This window comes from Triticum urartu, chromosome 7 (genome assembly GCF_003073215.2).
Source record: "Triticum urartu cultivar G1812 chromosome 7, Tu2.1, whole genome shotgun sequence".
Taxonomy (NCBI): Eukaryota; Viridiplantae; Streptophyta; class Magnoliopsida; order Poales; family Poaceae; genus Triticum; species Triticum urartu.
In genome coordinates, this window is record NC_053028.1 from 684,628,460 (window position 1) to 684,647,769 (window position 19,310).

General features: G+C 44.1%; 3 protein-coding genes and 1 long non-coding RNA gene across 4 annotated transcripts; 2 read left to right on the forward strand and 2 right to left on the reverse strand.

Moving 5' to 3' along the window:
* Window positions 1–269: 269 nt before the first annotated feature.
* On the forward strand, window positions 270–3,289 carry LOC125519965 (uncharacterized methyltransferase At2g41040, chloroplastic-like). The gene is made up of 7 exons (XM_048684747.1): window positions 270–591; window positions 1,152–1,258; window positions 1,345–1,567; window positions 1,768–1,961; window positions 2,267–2,378; window positions 2,737–2,853; window positions 2,947–3,289. The coding sequence occupies exons 1-7, from the start codon at window positions 439–441 to the stop codon at window positions 3,082–3,084; spliced, it is 1,044 nt and encodes a 347-aa protein (XP_048540704.1). The 5' UTR covers window positions 270–438; the 3' UTR covers window positions 3,085–3,289.
* Window positions 3,290–4,527: 1,238 nt separating this feature from the next.
* LOC125519971 lies at window positions 4,528–7,067 on the reverse strand. Its single transcript, XR_007288382.1, has 5 exons — window positions 6,725–7,067; window positions 6,008–6,110; window positions 5,352–5,448; window positions 4,884–5,248; window positions 4,528–4,798 (listed from the first exon to the last, which is right to left on the reverse strand). It is a non-coding gene; the product is annotated as an uncharacterized LOC125519971 (long non-coding RNA).
* A 5,491-nt stretch (window positions 7,068–12,558) lies between these two features.
* On the forward strand, window positions 12,559–13,837 carry LOC125525367. Its single transcript, XM_048690367.1, has one exon. It carries the CDS (start codon window positions 12,641–12,643, stop codon window positions 13,718–13,720), a length of 1,080 nt encoding a protein of 359 aa, XP_048546324.1. The 5' UTR covers window positions 12,559–12,640; the 3' UTR covers window positions 13,721–13,837.
* Window positions 13,838–17,324: 3,487 nt separating this feature from the next.
* LOC125524262 (hydroquinone glucosyltransferase-like) lies at window positions 17,325–19,019 on the reverse strand. Its single transcript, XM_048689340.1, has one exon. It carries the CDS (start codon window positions 18,957–18,959, stop codon window positions 17,517–17,519), a length of 1,443 nt encoding a protein of 480 aa, XP_048545297.1. The 5' UTR covers window positions 18,960–19,019; the 3' UTR covers window positions 17,325–17,516.
* Between the last annotated feature and the right edge of the window lie 291 nt (window positions 19,020–19,310).

The window sequence follows — 19,310 nt, forward strand, 5'->3', positions numbered from 1 at the left end:
GTCGAAGACCAACGCTCACTTGTGATGCGGGCCGATGATCCCCCTTTTCTTTTCTCAACATGGAGCGCACATGCAACAGAGAGGCCCAGTCATGCGTGTGAAGGGGTTGACTTGATCCAACGACTATAATTGCCCGAATCCAAGGGCTCCGGAGGTGACCGATCCAGAATCTAGACGGTCGACCGACGCCGAGTGCCGCTTATCTGAAAAAGAAAATCCGGACCCAACGGGCAAGGCGCGAACGGACGGGGCTGGCGCCACGCCTGAGCCCACCACCACCACACCCCTCTTCCGGTCTCCCCTCCCCTGTTTCTCCTCTGCCCGAGCTTGCCAAAGATCATTTCTTTCCTTCCCTTCGCCGGCCGGCGCGTCTCCAGGCTCCAGGCTGCAGTCAGCGTACCACTGCAGTTGCTCTGCAGCTCCGCGTCGGCGTCGCCCATGGAGCTCGCGGTCAGAGCCGCAGCGCCTTCGTGCTCCTCCTCCCCGTCGCTCCATCCCCCGCGCGTTCCCTGCCGCCTTGGCCGCAGCCCAGGCCTGCCGCTGCCGGCTCGCCGGGTGGCCCTCGCAGCGGCGGCCTTCGCCCTCGACCCGGTACGTACCGAGGCCACAAGCTGATTCTCATCTCAGGAGAAGCAAGATAACGCGCTGTGTGTGCTAGAAAAAGGGTGAACGATTGTCGCACACCAAGTGTCCGGTGTTATGCCCAGGCGGGGCTTTGGCAGGAACCAAGCTTTGTATTTGCTTGAAGAGTAATCACCTGAATCGAGATAGGCGTAGGTTTAGCAGATCTTTTCAGTTTGGGGAGGTGATGTGTTTCATGGCGTGCACTGCTGGTATTTGGCAACGAGAGGGAAAGACTGAACCTCCCATGGATTTCTGTTGATATACCTGCTGATATCTGGATTTCTGTTGCCTTACATGTATAGGATGCCTGGCCTCTGCAATCTAGCTTGTACTTTTTAATACTAGAGAGCTAATCTTGTTAACAGCAGTCGTGTATGGTTCAGAAATAAGCAGCCTGTTTAATAGCATAGTTTACAGTCTCGTTAAGGGCAAGCCAAGGTGAATGTTTTGCATACAAGGTGTTTGATGTTATGCCGAGGTAGGACTTTAATCATACCGTGTGAAACTGACGCTTACTATGCGAAAAGTTTCAGGAGATCAAAACTGAGCTGAATGACGCTTCAAAAACAGAGGTGTTCGCATGCCCTGTTTGCTATGAACCGCTGATAAGGACAGGGCCGCCAGGCATGAACCTGTACGTCTAAAGTCCATGAATTATCTTCATCTCTCATGGTTGCCGGATTAGGATTTATGTTGTTTCTGCTTCTACGCGTGTCCCAGGCCAGCGATTTATAGGTCTGGATTCAAGTGTTCAAAATGCAACAAGTCATTCACCAGCAAAGATGTCTTCTTGGATCTCACTGTCACCTCAGGAATGAAAGAATACAGTGAACTCAAGCCTGCTAGAACTGAGCTGTTCAGGAGCCCGCTCGTCTCCTTTCTTTACGAGAGGGGGTGGCGTCAGAACTTCAATCGGAGTGGCTTCCCTGGCCGCGATGAAGAGGTACATTTCTTGTCCGTCTCATTCTTTCAATTCCATAGCCTTAAGCTGTTACTGCTCAGTGAGAAACTATTTATAGTAAGACGTATATCTGTCAGAGCCATGTATTTGGTGCTGCAACAAAACGCTGTCTCCAGTTTTCATGACAAGAAAATATTCATATTAATATGCATATAATTCTAGTCTTCTGTTGACTTTATCAGTTCCAAATGGCTCAAGATTATTTCCAATCAGTCGCTGGTGGTATACTCGTTGATGTCAGCTGTGGCAGTGGCTTGTTTTCAAGGAAGTTTGCAAGCTCTGGGGCATATTCAGCTGTGATTGCTTTGGACTTTTCTGAGAATATGCTCCGCCAATGCTATGACTACATCAAACAAGAAGAAACCCCTATGAACACGTGAGCCTTCCTTCGTGTTTATTTCGAGCTTTTCCTGTAAGACTTGAATAGTTGTCATGCAAGATGCAACATCCAACTGTAACAAACCGTCAAGTAAAAAACTAGGCCATCACTATTTTTTGTGGGAACTAGTGCTTTATTTTAGTTTAATAGCAAAAAAGACTACACTATGTGTTCAGCATCTAATTGAACAAAATGTGATAATCTACTCTCTTGTTTCAATCTATTACTACTTCCGAACGTTCTTTTTGTTCTAAAGTACAGTACAGTAATTATGAACATTCATCAGCAGTATTCATCTGCAGAAACCTCGCACTTGTAAGGGCTGATATTTCAAGGCTCCCCTTTGCTTCATGTTCAATTGATGCCATTCATGCTGGAGCCGCTATCCACTGTTGGCCATCCCCTTCAAATGCGGTATAGTACCTGTCTCATTTGCACTTCTGATTAATATTGTACATAGTTGATAACCTAATAATTGATATAGTAAAACTGGTGTCTTCGGAATTGCGATTTTATTCATCAGAGTCCACTGAACAATTAGTTAATCCAGAAAGTTTAAACCCGGCATTACATGGGAAATAATGCTCTGTATTTCTGTTAATTATTGACTGCTGAACGTGTCTGTAAGTCAACCACGATAGTTTAGTGCTTAGTTAGTATGCTTTGGACAGCTTTGTGTAGGAACAGGGCGTCATGCGATGACCTGTGTACCTTTCTTTTCATATGAACTTATTCATCACCATGACATCCCCTTCTGCTGTTTGAAAACCAGATAGCTGAAATCAGCCGTGTGCTGAAGCCCGGCGGTGTCTTTGTGGCGACAACCTTCTTATCCACCCCCACGAACAGTGGCCCGCTCTCTATTGATGCACTAAGGCCACTGAGACAGGTAAAAGAAGTCATCGATCGTCTAGCTCTACTACTTATTTTCTGCATGGGACAGGTTAATAGCCTGTTGCACCTTGTCTGCTATGTGCTGCAGATTGTTGGGCCAGTGAACAGCAGCTACAACTTCTTCACGGAAGGAGAGCTGGAAGACCTGTGCAGATCCTGTGGCCTGATCAACTACAGCAGCAAGGTGCAGAGGTCATTCATCATGTTCTCCGGGCAAAAGCCGTAGCTGGGTATCACATCCAGACTTTCTTTGTATAGCCAGCCACAGTGTATATATAGTATAGCTGTGCTTTTTTTTTAACGCATGTATATATATAGCTGTTACGGTTAAATCAGGTGGTGGAAATGTAACTCAAACACACGTTAGGCAATTGAACCAAAATGCATGGTCTCCGACTCTGATGAACAATAGTAGCATTTGTTCAAGTTCAGGCATTGAGCAAAAGTGTTACACCTGAACAATTGTGTTGTTTATGCAAAATAAATAAAATTTAAAGTAACTGCTGAACTATAAGCCTTTTATCGATAACGACCTGAACGTCTATTAAAATCTTCAAGGGTACAGATTCAATTCCTTTCTAGAGAAGATCAAGAGGGCCGTATCCTGGCTCCAATTTTTTAGTTTTTTTACAGAATGAATGAAATCGAAGAATATCAGTGCAAGCAATCAGACCGGCTGAGTGAGTGACAGGATATTGTCATCAACCAAAATTATTCCCAGGATCAACAACAAACCGCACCATACAGCAGCAAGAAAGAAACTACCCTAGCTACTACTCAGCCTGCTGGCTGGCCTTAAGGTACAAGCAGCCATTCCGGCACCTCACGATCGCTCAAGGCACTAGCAGAGTGGTGAAGAAACCTGTTGCTTGGTGGCAGCGGCACCAAGCTTCTTCAGGTCGAGGCGTGTCACAGGTGCTCGATTCGAGCTATCAACTGCATTATTCCTCGAGCGGAGTGAGTGAGACTGCTTGAAGCAGTGTGTGTAAAATTACAGCACACTGTGCCATGGTGTTAAATGAAAGGTCAAGCTAATTACATCAATGTAGCAGAACTGGCAAGCCAACAGGTCGGAGGAGTGAGTGTTATTCCCATTCACAGGGCGGTTAGGCAGGAGACAGAAGCTGTTCCATCCAGATGGTTCAATCTAGTCTCTACTCTCGACACACTTAATATGACAGCCTATGCTTCGCAGTTCTTGAAAAATAACAGAACTCTTGTTGCTGGGTCACTGCTACACCGAAAGTACTGTACGATGTTCCGTGTAGCATTCACGAGTGCAACTTCATTTTTGAGGGCAATCAGCTGCTAGCCTCTTGATCTTTTCGACGCAATCCTTATCTAGACGAGGCGAGATCCTTCTTTTCACATTTCCCTGGAATTCAAGAAATGTAAGAGATGAAAAATCGGTGGTGCTCCATGATGAGTTTGATAAAGTTATGATATAAAATCTCATTTTTAGATGTGGGCCTGACCGTGAAGGCTTTCACTAGGTTTCTCCACTTATCCTGAAAGATTAAACACATAAAAATTAACATCTTTTACAATAAAATATATGTAGATAAATAAAAGATGAATAGAGAAAAAGTGTGAAATACAACAAAACAATGAGCAGAAAGAGCATGCAATGCTTGTTCTTTAGTGCAATTAATCACCAATTGACTATACCTTAAGGTGGATCGCTGTTCGAACTGATATTGGAAACCTTTCATTCTTCAACTTAGTCCATGGTCCAACCCCATGTACAGATACACCATCCACTAGCTCTTTCACCTCTTCAGATGTCCAATGGTCATTGTTTCTTTTGCACCCATGTTTTTGGCCTTCACTTGCAGAGCGCAAGTCCCGGGAGCATGGTTCTATGTTTATCGACCATGTTCCTCTCTCACGTGCACTTCTCACACGACTTCCATGCCTCCAACCACTTTTTGGTATGTAATCTGAATCACATAGCATATGTGTTTAACTACTTGAGACAATGACAAAATGGTACATTGCAACAAATGGAGCCTTCATAATTCATACCTAGTAGATCGCCGGTCCCCTCCTCCGGCGGTGTCACGGTGGCCGCAAGCCTCCTGCTTCTCCGGTGACAAGGCGGCGGGTACATGCCCCCTCCCTCTCTCATCTCCGCCTCTTTTCCTCCTCCGCCGTTGAGAGTCGTGGTGGCAGGGGCCTCCTCTTTCTCAAGCAACGCCTCCGGTGGAGCGGGCATAGGTGTTTGTATTTTCATGCCATGACCACTAGTTGGTTCAATCTGCAATGATGAAACAAATTTTCAATGCCATTTGCCACGTTCAATTGTTTTGCAAGTTTGTACTTTTGGATGTGCGGAAATCTTGCCTCGTGAGTTAAATTTGCCTCCTTTATATAAGTAGGAATGAATGCACCTGCAAGGAATCATACATTATTTGATTTCAAGATCGAACCATGGATAAATTGCTTGTTTGTCTAACGAAGTTTGGAATAGACCGCAAAAATTAAGCATCGTACCTTTCAGCCATCTATCCAAATCATGGGGTCCTTCTAAGAGTGCTTGAAAGTCAATGGTGCCATAATCCACATATGTTGAGTGAACTTTAATCTCCGGCTGTCATCAAGAACAATGAAATATATGTTGTTATTGTGTCGGGATTTCGACGAGCCTGTTGCGAACTCTATATCCAAGTCAGATTTGATAAGATCTAAAGAGTGGGGATCATATATGAACTATGATTGTCGACATACATTACATCCAGTTAAAATGAATCTTGAATAAACCATGGAGGGCCAGTTCTTTTCGGCGATTCTCCCAGAATCGCCCCCCTCCCCAGCTTTTCTCAGAATTGCCACTCCATATTTTTTTTTACAATCCTATCTAGTTAAGGTCTAGTTAGTTAGGATTGTAAAAAATATATGAAGTGGTGATTCTGGGAGAAGCTGGGGAGGGGAGCGATTCTGGTAGAATCGCCCAAAAGAACTGGCCCGGAGTATGCTTCAATATTTTTTATTGACCATTTTGGTTGTGCTTATACTTTTCTTTCAGATAACTTACGATTTTTTAGTTTAGACATATAGGCTGGCTCCACTTTTATATTGAAATAAAACCAAGCATCCAACTAGTCATCGTCTCTAAAATAGATATGTGATCTGATCAACAAAGTGAATACCTGTTGACTTGGAAGAGGATCGGCCAAGATGGGCGCCCAAATGTCAACTTGTTCCATTGTGTCAGTGAGCAGCTACCACACTTCACTTGTCCAATATAGGAAACTGAAATGATGGCTGGAGTTAATGTGTTTATTTAATAGTACTACATACCGTAAATGGATTGATTAAAAAAAACTTGTTCCATCAAATAATATATATTGTACATGCATGCATGATAAATCCAGATATATATACTTCATGTGTGTATTTAAATTTTTTATACTTATTTTTTTTGGTATCGCTGACCAAAAGTAATAATAGATGCATGTGCATGCACTGCTCAGTCAATCATCTCACCTAGCAGGATGGTACACTGCAATGCAAACTATTCTCTTTTTTTTTGACAGCATGCAAACTATTCTACTGTTCTCATTCGGGTGTATTCTATTGCCATGGAGCATTAGATATTAGTCGCAGATACTTTCATGTATATTTTGATTTTGGATTGAAAAAAGATTGACCCCCTCTTAGTTGCTCATCACGCTCCGCCACTGCATGCATGTATGCGTGCAACAAATTAACTGCCAAGCTAATTAAGCTTACATAAAATCCTATCCAGTTAGCTAGCAATCAGATCAACCAGTACAAAATGTAAATGAAGAAGTTCCTGTCTGATCTGCAGCTAGTACGTATACAGTACTAATTAACTCTGGACAGAGGCCGGATGAATAACGTACCTGTGTGCAACCGCGCGCGCAGGGCCTCCGGTGCGCCGTGCCGGCGGCTGACAGATGTCGGACTAGTATGCCGCCGTCCGTCCAAGATCGTAGTTGCAGACGACTGGAGCAGAGCCGGCCGGCGGCCTCTGCTTGGAGACACGCGCGCGGCGACGGACCTCGTTCCTCGACTCTGCTCTCCTGGAGCTAGCTACGGTTACGGTGTGAGAGAGTGGCCGGCCGGGCGGTGGCGGCGTTTATAAGCATTGCCAAGCTAGCAACTTCCGGGAAGCTGCCCGGCCCCCGATTAAGCTCACACTAAGCTCGATCGAGCTATAGATGACATGATGCGATGTGAGTTTGGACTCGCAACTTCCACGAAGCTTCCTCCTCCCCGAATATGAACCGGCATGGCACAATCCCCTGTTCAATTCTAGCACTACTCTAGCTAGCTACGCGCCATTGATGCGGGTACAGGTCACGGGCCGTCCTTTTTCACTAGTTTGTGGAAACGAGTAGTGCAGGCTCATGGCTGTGCCTTTGGCTTAAAATGGTTACTGGAAGCTTAACCGATGGACCGCTTTCGCCCGAACAAGGGCACATACTCGTAGCTAGCTGGACCTTTTAGCTTAAATGTATGTCCATCGTCTATTTATGCTTCGATTTGCTATCCCAAGGAACCTAACCCATGTGATGTGAAGCAGCGCAAGACTAGCTTAGTCATGCCCACTGATTTGCAGCCAAAAATGGGCGGCAGTCTTCCAGAATACGTTTCAACTTTCGGCCGGGGCAGCTAAAGGATTTACTGCAAGAGTGCAGAAATGTTGTTACAAAACATAACATTTTTCAGGCTTCGGCACGAAGTAGAAAGAGGGGTGCAGATATGGGTCACAGGGCATGATCACAAAGAATTTCTTAGTAGTCAGGCATGCTATGTTCCCAACGGCGAATATATATATATATATATATATATATATATATATATATATATATATATATATATTCCATTTTCCAAATTTGAAGGAATATGTACATTGGAGATGACGAGTACTATGGGACTATAAGTTGAAAGTCTTTTTGTAGATTGCACTTGTCGGCTATTATCTGTCTTTTTCCTTTCTAAGAAACGTTTTGAACTGCAACCTCAAACTAGAGCCATTAACCATATTATTTGCATCGATGAGCCGATTCGCGAGAGCCTACCTTTTAATTGGGAAACTTTTACCAAACAACCAGATATACTGGATAATGTTGTTCTTAGTTATATCCAGCCAAAGGACAGTCATATTAAAACATGCAAAGTGCAAAATAACCATGAGAATGAACACAAATGACCAGAGCTTTGGGTGATGTGGGTATATATTATCAGGAAGGAACACGCGTGTGTAGTTCAGGCGTGATGATGGACCAGTCGAACATGTCCATTTCACTATGCCTCTTCAATTCACGAGATTGCAAAAGCACAAGAATAAGAAAACATAAGAATGAGATAGGATTGCATGTGCAAAACAGAGGATGGTGAAAACACATGAATTTGCCGAATTCTGTGTTTGATTTGCAAGAATAGGAAAACACGGGAATCCTAAAAGGCATAGTCAAATTAAGGTTAAAACATATGAAATTTTCAGATTAAGTTAATACACTATGTCAGTTATGGCATTTTCCTTGGTCTTTGTGCATATTACGCTTGCAAAAGAGAGGTTAGGGTGGAACGCAAAATTTCTTTGTTTTTCTTAAAACCAAAGAAAAATCTCTGCATTTCCCCTATGGTACATTCTTCTGAATTATGAGCAATGTAACCATTGAAAAAATTTCTATTCATGCATTCTTCCTCCAGTTATCCTAAGTATTAAAGAGGCCCCTAATTTGTGCAAATGGATGCGAACTCATTCATTGTACCCTTCGCTTAAAATGGTTACTAGGAAACTTCAACGTAACGCATTAGACCCATCACTTTCACCCTTTTTGCAAACAAGGGCAAATACTCATGGCTAGGCCTTTAGCTTAAAATGTCCATCAAATTATCATGGTTGTATTTTTTATCCCAAGGACTCTTGCTAGCGCAACCCATGTGACGTGAATCATCGCAAGACAAGCTAGTCCACTTTTTTTGCAGACAAAGATGGACGGCTATGTTCTAGAATTGGTTGTGATTTTTGGGGAATTTTTACTGCAAGTGTGGCATGATCGCAGAATATTTTTTAGGGGAACATAGTAATGGTAAGACACAATCCCACGTATCTTCACACGGTGAAATACCTCCCCCAACTTTCTCAAGCCACACTTCATCCGTGCACAATCAAGTTTCAAAAGACAAAAAGAAAACACAGCTCAATTAACACAAATTACAACAAAAAATTGGCATGGCAAAATAATATGTACGGTAAGCTTGTTAAAGTAGTGTTACAAAGCAATGGATACATTTGATGCATTAGAACTCGGCTCAATTTCGTAAAGGTTACCAGGTATTCAATTAATCAGGAAATCCAAGCCAATTACTACCCCTGTTCAAGAATTCATCCGATTAACCAGTTAACTTGCCGATTAATCCCTACTCATAGGGTCACCGAGTAGCCGATAAACCGATAAATCATCCGATTAATTGATTAAATGGCCGATTAACTTGCCGATTAGCCTATTAATCCCCTACTCGCCAACCAACCGAGCAGCTACCGGTTAACGATTTCCTCAAGAATGATTACTACTAGTACCTCTTTTTGGGTGTTCCTAGCTAGAGAACAAGCGAAGCAGGCCATGTAAAATAGTCACCGCATCTCGTCTCCCTTGGCGGCTCGAGGAGCAACCCTAAGCCGCTGCCACCACCTCCCGTCAGCCCTTCCTTTTCTCGCCGCCACCGGTCCTCCGGTCCTCTACCGCTCCCTCTAGACCACCGTGTTGGGCACATGCAGCTCTCTCAGTGGCAACTACTTGTTAGGATTGGGGTTGGTCGCTTCCTTTATGGCTTGTGGTCACGTCCGATCAAATTAGCGAACGGTTTTGTCGGTGTTGGATTTGGAAGGATTTCTCCTTCAGATCTGGCCTTGGCGACACGGTAGGCTGCTCGATCTGCGGATTGCGGTGGACATCGAAGTCTTTGTTGGGGTCATCTCTTCACATCCAGTGGCTACTACCGGCGACACGTATGTGGGAGGGAGCCAAAGGCTCCACTGTTGGTTTTGACGGCTCTCGCTCTAGCTAGTTTTCCTTTGATTGTGAGATGCAATTTATGGGCGGCGGCTTGATGTAGAGGGTATGGTTCTGTTGCAGGGGCGGTGGGAGTTCTAGCCTAGCGCATGTAGTTGTTGGGATCACGAAAAAGTGGTAGTGACAACACATGATTGAATTTGATTTGGCGCTTCTCGAGTGCCTGGTCTCGAGCTCCGGGGTGAAAACCCTAGGTATGACCTGAGTTTGTTAGACCTAGAAATGGCGATGTTTTTGTGTCATTACCTTGTTGAAGGCATTAATTGCTTGGATATGCTCAGACTTGTTCTTCAGAGCGAAAACTAGAACCAGGCCTTTAGTTGTTGGATCCGGTGTGGTGATGCTTGAGCATCATTCCATTCATGAAGGGATTGTCATTCAAAAACTTTTCCCGTTGTCTTTGTGGTGTCAACAGATAATTGGTACAAATATGGTTGTTGCTGTAGTTTATTGATCGCTATGGAATTTGTCTTTCCTTTTCTTTGATAAGGCATATAGTTTTTGTCTTATATGACTGTGCTCTTTGCCGGCATGTTTATTTGTGTGTGTGCATTGATTTTGACTGTGTGAATTCTATCTATGCAGAGGACGGGTGTGTGCTCATTGTGTTTGTATCCGCTTGATGCTTCATTTTAAGTCAATAAAATCCAACTTGGTCGAAAAAAAGAAATACAACAGAGTATACAGTGCAATGAAGGAAACACCATTAGAGAAGATGGTAATGACAGAAAGTTGATAAGTTTACTCTGCGGGTATATGCTTTCTCAGCTCATTGGTCAATTTTTCATATTCATCGAGATTCGAAATAACCAACAGTGTGGTTTTCACTTCTGATGGATGAGCATGAGAGCGAGCCCGGGAGTGAGCCGTGGAAACTGATAATTCTACTAGTGCAGTATGTGACAATGCATCGACCGCCAGCCTCGACATCAAGATTGGTGTGGTGAGTCCGGGTACTGAAATGTTTTGCTGAAGGTATGCATACAAACAAAAGGCATGCAGTTTAGTTTGGTGGTGAAACTTTGAATTGCTGATAACTTCTGAACCAAATTTTGATTTTAAAACTTTTATAGATTTGAATTCACGTCAATATGACCTTTAAAACAAGAATAATCTTGGATGCATTTTGAATAGTTTGAATTTATTATTTAATTCATATTTCAATTCCACTTATGTGACAAACTAGTTTCACTTGTTAAAAAAAACTAATTTCACTCATTTTAAATAACTGATTTCACTAAATTCAAAAAATATATTCATTTCATCCGATTTCACTTATTTCATACTCATTATATTCCAGCATATAAAAAATATTTACGATGTTCACTACTTCAGAAAAGTGATTTTGATTGTTTCAAAAGACTCAACTTAATTATTTCACTCATATAGTTTTTTTCACTCGATTCAAAAAATGATTTCTCTCATTTCAAAAAACTAATTTCACTCATTAAGAAAACAAATTTCACTATTTAAAAGAAACTAATTGCATTCATTTCCAAAACTGATTTCACTCATTTAAAAGAAGTGGATTTCACCCATTTCGAAAAAGCATATTTGCATTTTTTATGTAACTCCTTTGATTTTCACTCCTTCATTCTTTTATGAAATATGAAAAATTAAAATAAATGACATAAGCCTAGTATCAAAATGTGAAAATGTTATTCACTCACTTGAAAAAGTGATTTTGCTCATTTCAAAAAGTGATTTCACGCATTTCAGAAAACCTTAGTTCACTCAATTCTGGAACACCATTTTCAGTTAGTTCGGAAAATTAGTTTTCTCTGATTTTGAAGCAACTTCACATATTTTGATTGATTTACAAAATATTTTTCAGTTATATTTCACAAATATCGGATTCACACACTTAAGTAACCTGCTTCGCAAATAAACATTTTTACAAAAAAAGGTGAGTGAAATAAGTGGATCGAAATTTAAATGTGTTTGAAATGTAGCATCAAAGGTTTCAAATATATAAAAAATCAAAAATGAAATTACATTTTAAAATATATGAACGGTTGAAACTTTTTTTTTATGGGAAATGAATGATTACTGATAAACAGAAAATAAAAAAATGGGTTCGTAGGGAGGGCAAGCAGAGAGAGTGAATGTGCCATATCTGTACTTGAGTTCGAAAAAAAAGAGAGAAATGGAGACCATGCATATGCATCGTTTCATAAGAAAAATACCAACGTGCAAAATTAGGAAAGGAATCAAATACAACAGAGGGATACTTAACGAGGTGTCGTCCACTCATTGGCTTGTGGGTGCCGCTAGAAATGTTTTTTTTTGAGCATCAGTACAGACACAAGCGCTTATATACATGCGCATACATTCACCCTTATGAACGTACACACGCACACCCTACCCCTATGAGCACCTCCGAGAGACTGAGCTGGCATATCATCTTGAGATTTACGAAGTCACCGTAGGCGCCTCGTCGTCGACGGGAACGTCTCCTCCCACTGAAAGCGTATCGCCGGAAATCCTGAAATAAATCCGGGAATAATGCGAGCACTATGATTTGAACCCTGATGGATTGAGGATACCATTGTCTACATAACCAACTCAACCACAGGTTGATTCGCGCCGCTAGAAATGTTTGACTGAATGATGTGCCGAAATGGGGGAGTGAGACGGACACGGGCGCACGAATCAGGCCCAGTTCCTCTCGGAGAAGAAAAATGATGATGCGCCACGTTGGTTCGCTACGTCGGTAAGTCCAAAACAAATCCGATGGGTGCACCAACACGACTACGTCGGCATATCTTCCAACCTCTCGTCGTCTCTTCTCTCCGACCAAACCCTATGGAGCCGCCGCGCCGCACCAAGCGCCCCGCCGGAGACGGCGAGGACGACGACGCCAAGGCCGCCTCCAAAGCACCACGCTACGACGGCGCCGCGGCCTACGACTTCCTCGACGATGACGATCTTGATGGCGTGTCCTCGCACGGCACCCGCGGCGACACCGGGTTCCTGGACGAGAGCGACAGCTTCGTGGAGCGCGCGGCGCGGGGCGGCACCAAGAACAAAGAGGAGCCCTGGCTGGGCGCCACCGACGTCGACGGCGAGTCCCCCGGCCCCGCCGCCACGAAGCGCGCCAGGAAGGCCATGCAGAGGCAGGAGGAGGACGAGAGGATCCTGGAGGGCGTCGTCGGCTCCCGCGCCGTCTTCGACATCAAGAAGCGGATCGCCGGCCTCCTCCAGCCCGGCGAGACGGTCCCGCGTGCGCTGCGGAGGCTCAAGGGAGACAAACGTGGCAGAGGGAAGGGGATGGACGAGCCGGCGCGGCGCGCGTTCGACGAGCTGATGGAGGCATCCGCGGAGCTCGTGCGGCGCGGCGACCTCGACGCGTACACGGACGACCGCGAGGCCTTCGAGCGCGGCGCCTGGGACTACGAGCACGCGCGTCGCCGTCGCCGCCTGGCGCGTGAGGCTCCAGAAGACGACGAAGCTGACCAACAGACCGCCGCCGCGACCCGTGACTACTACGTGGACATGTTCGGAGACGACGCAGTCGGCGCCGGCTCGAAGACCGCAGCGGAATCGTCCAGTGGACACGCAGCTAATCCTGAACCGCCTGCAGCGCAGCCTGATGCTTCGGGTGCGACGACGGAGGAGGAAGCCGGCGGCGTCGTCGCGGGCTGTGATTACGTGTACGATCCGTCGTCGGGCTACTACTACAGCGGCAGCACGGGGCACTACTACGACGCCGCGTCCGGGTGCTACTGCTCCGCGTCCACGGGCACATGGTTCTCCTACCATGTCGACGGCGAGGCGAGCAGTACTCCGGCCGGCACGCACGTCGGAATGTAGGGGCGCACTGCTGCAAATGTTTGGCTGATCGTGTAGTCATTTTGACGTCTACTGAGTTGATGTGATTGTGTATCAAGAGGACTTTAGCTGCCGATTAAATCGTCGCTTATTTTGTTTCTCAAAGGAAACATAATTTTGCATGTTATTGCTAAGCATGTTTCATTTTATTCCAATCTTGTTCAAGAAACGTTTCACAATTCATAAAGTTCAAGTGCATTTATCTTTACATACGTTTCATTTTATTTGGTCTTGTTTCAGTAACGTCTCAATTGCATTTGAACAAACTTTTCATAAAAAAATAAATACGTTCATTTTCAGGCCTTTTCATTTTTTAGTCTTGTTTCAATGAATTTCAGAGACAATCAAGAGATTTTAACATAATTTTCATGATATAAATATCAGTCATGATTTAATGTATTTTAGAAACATTTGAAATGCCCAGTTGACAAAGTTTCAAATGCATTTATTTCCGGCAATCTTTTGTTTTATTTCAGTCTTGATTCAACAAAGGGAGTGTCTAATTTTCAGTCATCCGCTTTTCAATTTGGTTTACGTCGTTTTTCTTGTCCACATAGTTCTTGACACGTGTCTAGTAATTTCAGTCAGCACCAAAAAAGATTGTGTTCTTTTCGGTTTCAGGTCGTTTTCTCCCTCCCGCTCTTAATCCTTCAAACACATTTTTTTCTTTTCTTTTCTTGCGGATGTACCTTCAAACACATGTTGGCCCTAGCTTGTCCCTAATGGCTCACTTGCAAACCCGTTATCGATTTCATAACTTGACATTTTGTGTTTGGACATGGACTAAATGAGAGTGACACACTAGTAGAAAACAGGGGTTTGGTCACAGCTCAATATACACATTAGTCCCGGTTGCATTACGAACCAGGAATAATGTGAGCATTAGTCCCGGTTTAAGCGGCTAAAGGCATTAGTCCCGGTTCAAATGGGACCTTTAGTCCCGGTTTGAGACATGAACCGGGACTAAAGGGTACCCGGTTTGAGACATGAACCGGGACTAAAGGCCCCCCCCCCCCCCCCCCGCGGTGTATCGCCATTTCAGTTTTGAAAAAAAAAGAAAATGATAAAAACTTCAAAAAATAAAATCCTGAGAGATGTAGTTATATTACTACATCTACTAGTTAGGAAAATTAATAAACTTAAATTTGGGCATGTTTTGCAAAAAAGTGTTATGAAAAAGTAAAACGGCTATAACTTTTACATATGATGTCGGAAAAAACATATAATATATCAAAATGTTTTTGCACAGTCCAAAATATTTAACCTTTTTGCCTAAAAATTTACTGGTAGCATTTGGATGTGACTATGAATACATAATTTTTTTGGATTTTTTTGTTATTTTGAATTATTTCAGTGCGCAGGAGCATGTGCTCCCGAGATCCAAATTCGATTTCCGGATACATAGACCGCAACTTTTATTTAAAGATGTATTTCCTATATACATATATGCACACACGCGCGCGAACACACACATAGATATATGGGGCCTAGTATGTTTTTTGGTAGCCTTTAACCATTGATAAAATTATTAGTATATGAGATGTATGATATAAAAATTATACCATTAGAAACTCCCTTTCATATACAAATTTCATGGTATGCATTGTGTAACATGCACATAATATATTATTGGTCTAACACATGGTTAAAGGTAATCTCAAAAACGTATTAGACCCTATATATTTGAACAGAGGAAGTACATCAAATGCTAATTGCTAGTGGACATGTGACTTGGCAATTGACAAGGGCTCCACCAACATGCATGTCAATAACTTCATGCATGTGAGCATTAACATTTTCTAAAATACGTCAAACTTGTGTACATGCATATCAACAGACAAGGATCTCATCATGCATATCAATAATAGCCATTTTGCCGATGAGATCACGAGATATATGGTACATTTTGTTAGTACAATGAAAAATCCAGGAATTTGAGTGTGAATTCTTTGATTTTTAACAAGAGTACCACTTTCCTCGGAATTGGTACAATGAATTTTCTTGGAATTGCTACTTATCCAATAAATTATTGAATTTCAGAATACGTAATTGTTGTTGAAATATTCTTTGGAATTGAGGCCACGAAAACCTGAGTTTTCTTAAGATAAATGATACCAGTGACTTGCACAATTAAAATTACATGAATTTTTATATGGAATTCTCAAATATCCATGCCAAGTGTTAAGTTTAAAACTTTATGAATTTTCATGGAAATCAATTATCTCAAAAGGTAGCACTCTAACAATTGCACTAAGAGTTTCTCTCATACAAAATTACACTAAGAGAGAACATTATCATTATTATAGTGAAACCATTGTATTTGCATTGTAGTTCAGCCAACAAATGTCACTCCAATAACCCAAAAACAAGGTTCACAAATTCAAAATGACCGTAGAAAAATCACATTGTGTAATGTAACTAGAGCGTGTAAAAGGGCATTAAGAAGCTGCATGTATCAATCATTCCAGGCGCATTAACTAGCTGCATGTGCATGTATTATGCAATAATTTAGTGTATTATCGCAGGAGTAGTTACATGTGTCTGCACTATAAAAGTGCACTTGATTATTGCCATCTCATACTAGTAATCAATAGCGGTATGCACCCTGGAGCCAAACGCCCTCATCGGTTTATGGGGCTATTAAATTGATGTTGGTGATTGCCACGTGCCTTCAATGCATTATATTTTGATGACGATATTCATTGGGCTATTCTAGGTTGAAATTTTGGCATAATATCTTCATTTCTATCAAGGTAAGGATAAAATTCTAAATTCGGATGACGTGGTTTTATTCACATTTTCATGGTAAAAAAATTAGCAATAAGCAAATAGATAATTAAAAGGAGAGCATGTTGTGTGTCCCGTATGATAATTAGAAAAGTTGGTGATATTACCATGAAAACTTATATGGTTTCTTTTCCTATATTCAATAAAGTGATAGTAGATTTTGACCGTACATGGATAGTTGGAGTCCTCTTTATACGTTGACTACATTGTTGATCTATGCAGATGTCGTTGGAAAGGATTGCACTCAATCACCCTTGGTTCCTCTACTTTTGTGCCGCACCATTTGGAGGCGTGTTTCTACTTTCTTCTTTTCCAGTAAATATGAAGAATCCAAATCCACTATTTATACTCCCTCTGTTCATTTTTGTAAGGCCTTTTAGACAGCTGAAATTGAACTGTTTTAGGTGTTATCTTAAATGTCTAAAACGTCTTACAAAAATAAACAGAGGGAGTATTATTTTTCTAGAATAAATGCCTTCTTCAATTCGTCTGCCATTCTGTTAGCCTATTTCACCTATGGTCTCACATGTAATCTGAACATCTAGAGTGTAATCAGATTTGGCATTTCTGCATTTTGTTTTTGCTGATTTATTAAGGGCACATAGAAAATATTGAAATATGTATGTTGATAATATAAAAAGATCTATGTAAAAAAACTGTCATTTCTGATGTCAAAGTCTCTCCCTTCGCTATTGCTGGCTTAGATTTGATTACTCACCTGATCACTGACCTTAATCATTTCAATTATGATTTTATGACACAAGTAATTTTAGATCCTCCCACTTCTTTTCCCTTAGGATAATTTGAAAATTGCTTCCATCTTTACAATATGTGATAATAATATCTTCAAAGAACAAAGTATTATTCTATATTTAAATGTAAAATACACATATAGCAATCGATACAACATAAATCAAGAAACAACTTCAGCCACCATGCTTCTTATTCAGTTACCTTAGGGAGCAACTAGGGAGACTAGGGAGCATCCTCTTTAGTCACCGTGGCTCTTCCGATGCAAGGAAACCATGCCAGCCACTACCGCGAGAGCTCGATCCTGCGACCCACCTGCCGCCGAAGCAATCTCGGCCTCATCCCGGAGGTGATCGGCCTTTTTCCGCGCCATGCCGCCCTTCTCCCCTTCCATAAGCTCTCTCACCAGCGCCGCCACCTCCTCTCGCGGGACAATTGCTCCGTCTTTACCCAGGGGAGGCCTCTCCCACAAAGCCAGGCCCACCCGATCCGACGACAGCATCACCGCGTTCATCCTCTGCTCGGCGTACAGCGGCCACGCCACCATCGGCACGCCCGCCGCCACGCTCTCCAGCGTGGAGTTCCATCCGCCATGAGACATGAACCCTCCCACGGCGACATGGTTAAGGATCTCCACCTGCGGCGCCCACAGTGGCACAAGGAGCCCTGTACCGTTCATCCTCTCGACGAACCCGTCGGGCAGATATCTCAGCGGGTCGGCATCGGTAGCGGCAGTGCCGAGGTAGGCCGCGCTGCTGTCCTTGTCGTTGGGGTGGTGCACCACCCAGAGGAACCTCTGCCCGCTCGCCTCCAGCCCAGCCGCCAGCTCGGCCGTCTGCGCCGTGGACAGCGTGCCGCCGCTGCCGAAGGACACGTACAAGACAGAGCCGTCCGGCTGGTTGTCCAGCCACCGTAAGCAGCTGTGCTTGACCTCGTCGGAGTCGGGGCACCGCCGCCGGATGAATGGACCCACAGCGTACGCCGGCGGGTACACGCCCTTGTCAGAAAGCTCTTTGAACGCCACCAGCGTCTCGTGCTCCAACGCATCCATGGTGTTGACGATGAAGCCTTCCGCGAGGAGGTAGTTGAGACCGAGGTCGACCATGAGCTCGTACACGGGGTCGGAGCGGTTCTGGACGGGTTCGACGAGATCGGCGCCGTGCAGCGGCACGCACCCCGGGAGCATCACGGGCTCCGGGAGGTCGCGGCACTCGCAGGTGGTGGTCCTGGAGAGCTCCGGCGTGTAGAGCAACGATAACAGCGACATGAGGCTGGAGGTGTAGAAGACGTACCCAGGCAGACCCATCTCCTTGCTGACGGCGAGCGCCGCGGGGCAGAGCATGTCGGTCATGAAGGCAGTGATCCCCGCCGGGAGGCCGAGGAGGGAGCGTAGTAAGTCGCGTAGCTGTGGCAGGGCGCGGTTGATGACGGTGAGGATGCGGGTCACCAAGTGCGCGTCGGCTGCGAGGTCGCTGATGGACACCTCCGGGAGCGCGGCGACGGAGACGCCCGGCGGGAGGGAGGCGAGCGGCGAGGAGTGGCCGGGTGTGGACAGGCTGGCGTAAGTGACGATAGTGACGGTGAAGCCGTGGCGCACGGCGAGGCGCTTCGCCAGCTCGGACACCGGGAGGACGTGGCCGGCACCGGAGCTCGTGAGCATGACGACGTGCGGCGCTTGTGCCATGAGACCGTGTTAGCTAGTGTGTCCCCTTGCGTTTATTCGATCGGCAGCTAAACACGCATGCATACTGCTTATAAACAGACGGATAGTAGGAGCAACAGGAAAGAAAAGCGTGAGGTAAACGATTCCAGTCACACTCGTGTCGGCCACCACACTCGGTCTGACACGTACTACACACGCTTTTCAAGACTTAATGGAGATAACAACGATGATTACCGTTCTACACACGCTTCCTCACACATTTTCGACACATATCGTAAATTGACAAGTGATATAGGAGTGAGTATTTCCGGTAGTACTATGGATTTCTTCACCCTGTTTGTATGGGTGTGAAGGCTTGCAAGTAATTAAACC

Coding starts and splice junctions, on each gene's coding strand:
- LOC125524262 (XM_048689340.1), bottom strand. CDS start 18,959: ATGGCACAAGCGCCGCACGTCGTCATGCTCACGAGCTCCGGTGCCGGC.
- LOC125525367 (XM_048690367.1), top strand. CDS start 12,641: ATGGGTGCACCAACACGACTACGTCGGCATATCTTCCAACCTCTCGTC.
- LOC125519965 (XM_048684747.1), top strand. CDS start 439: ATGGAGCTCGCGGTCAGAGCCGCAGCGCCTTCGTGCTCCTCCTCCCCG. Junction 592..1,151: donor CGGCCTTCGCCCTCGACCCG/GTACGTACCGAG, acceptor CTATGCGAAAAG/TTTCAGGAGATCAAAACTGA. Junction 1,259..1,344: donor GGGCCGCCAGGCATGAACCT/GTACGTCTAAAG, acceptor CGCGTGTCCCAG/GCCAGCGATTTATAGGTCTG.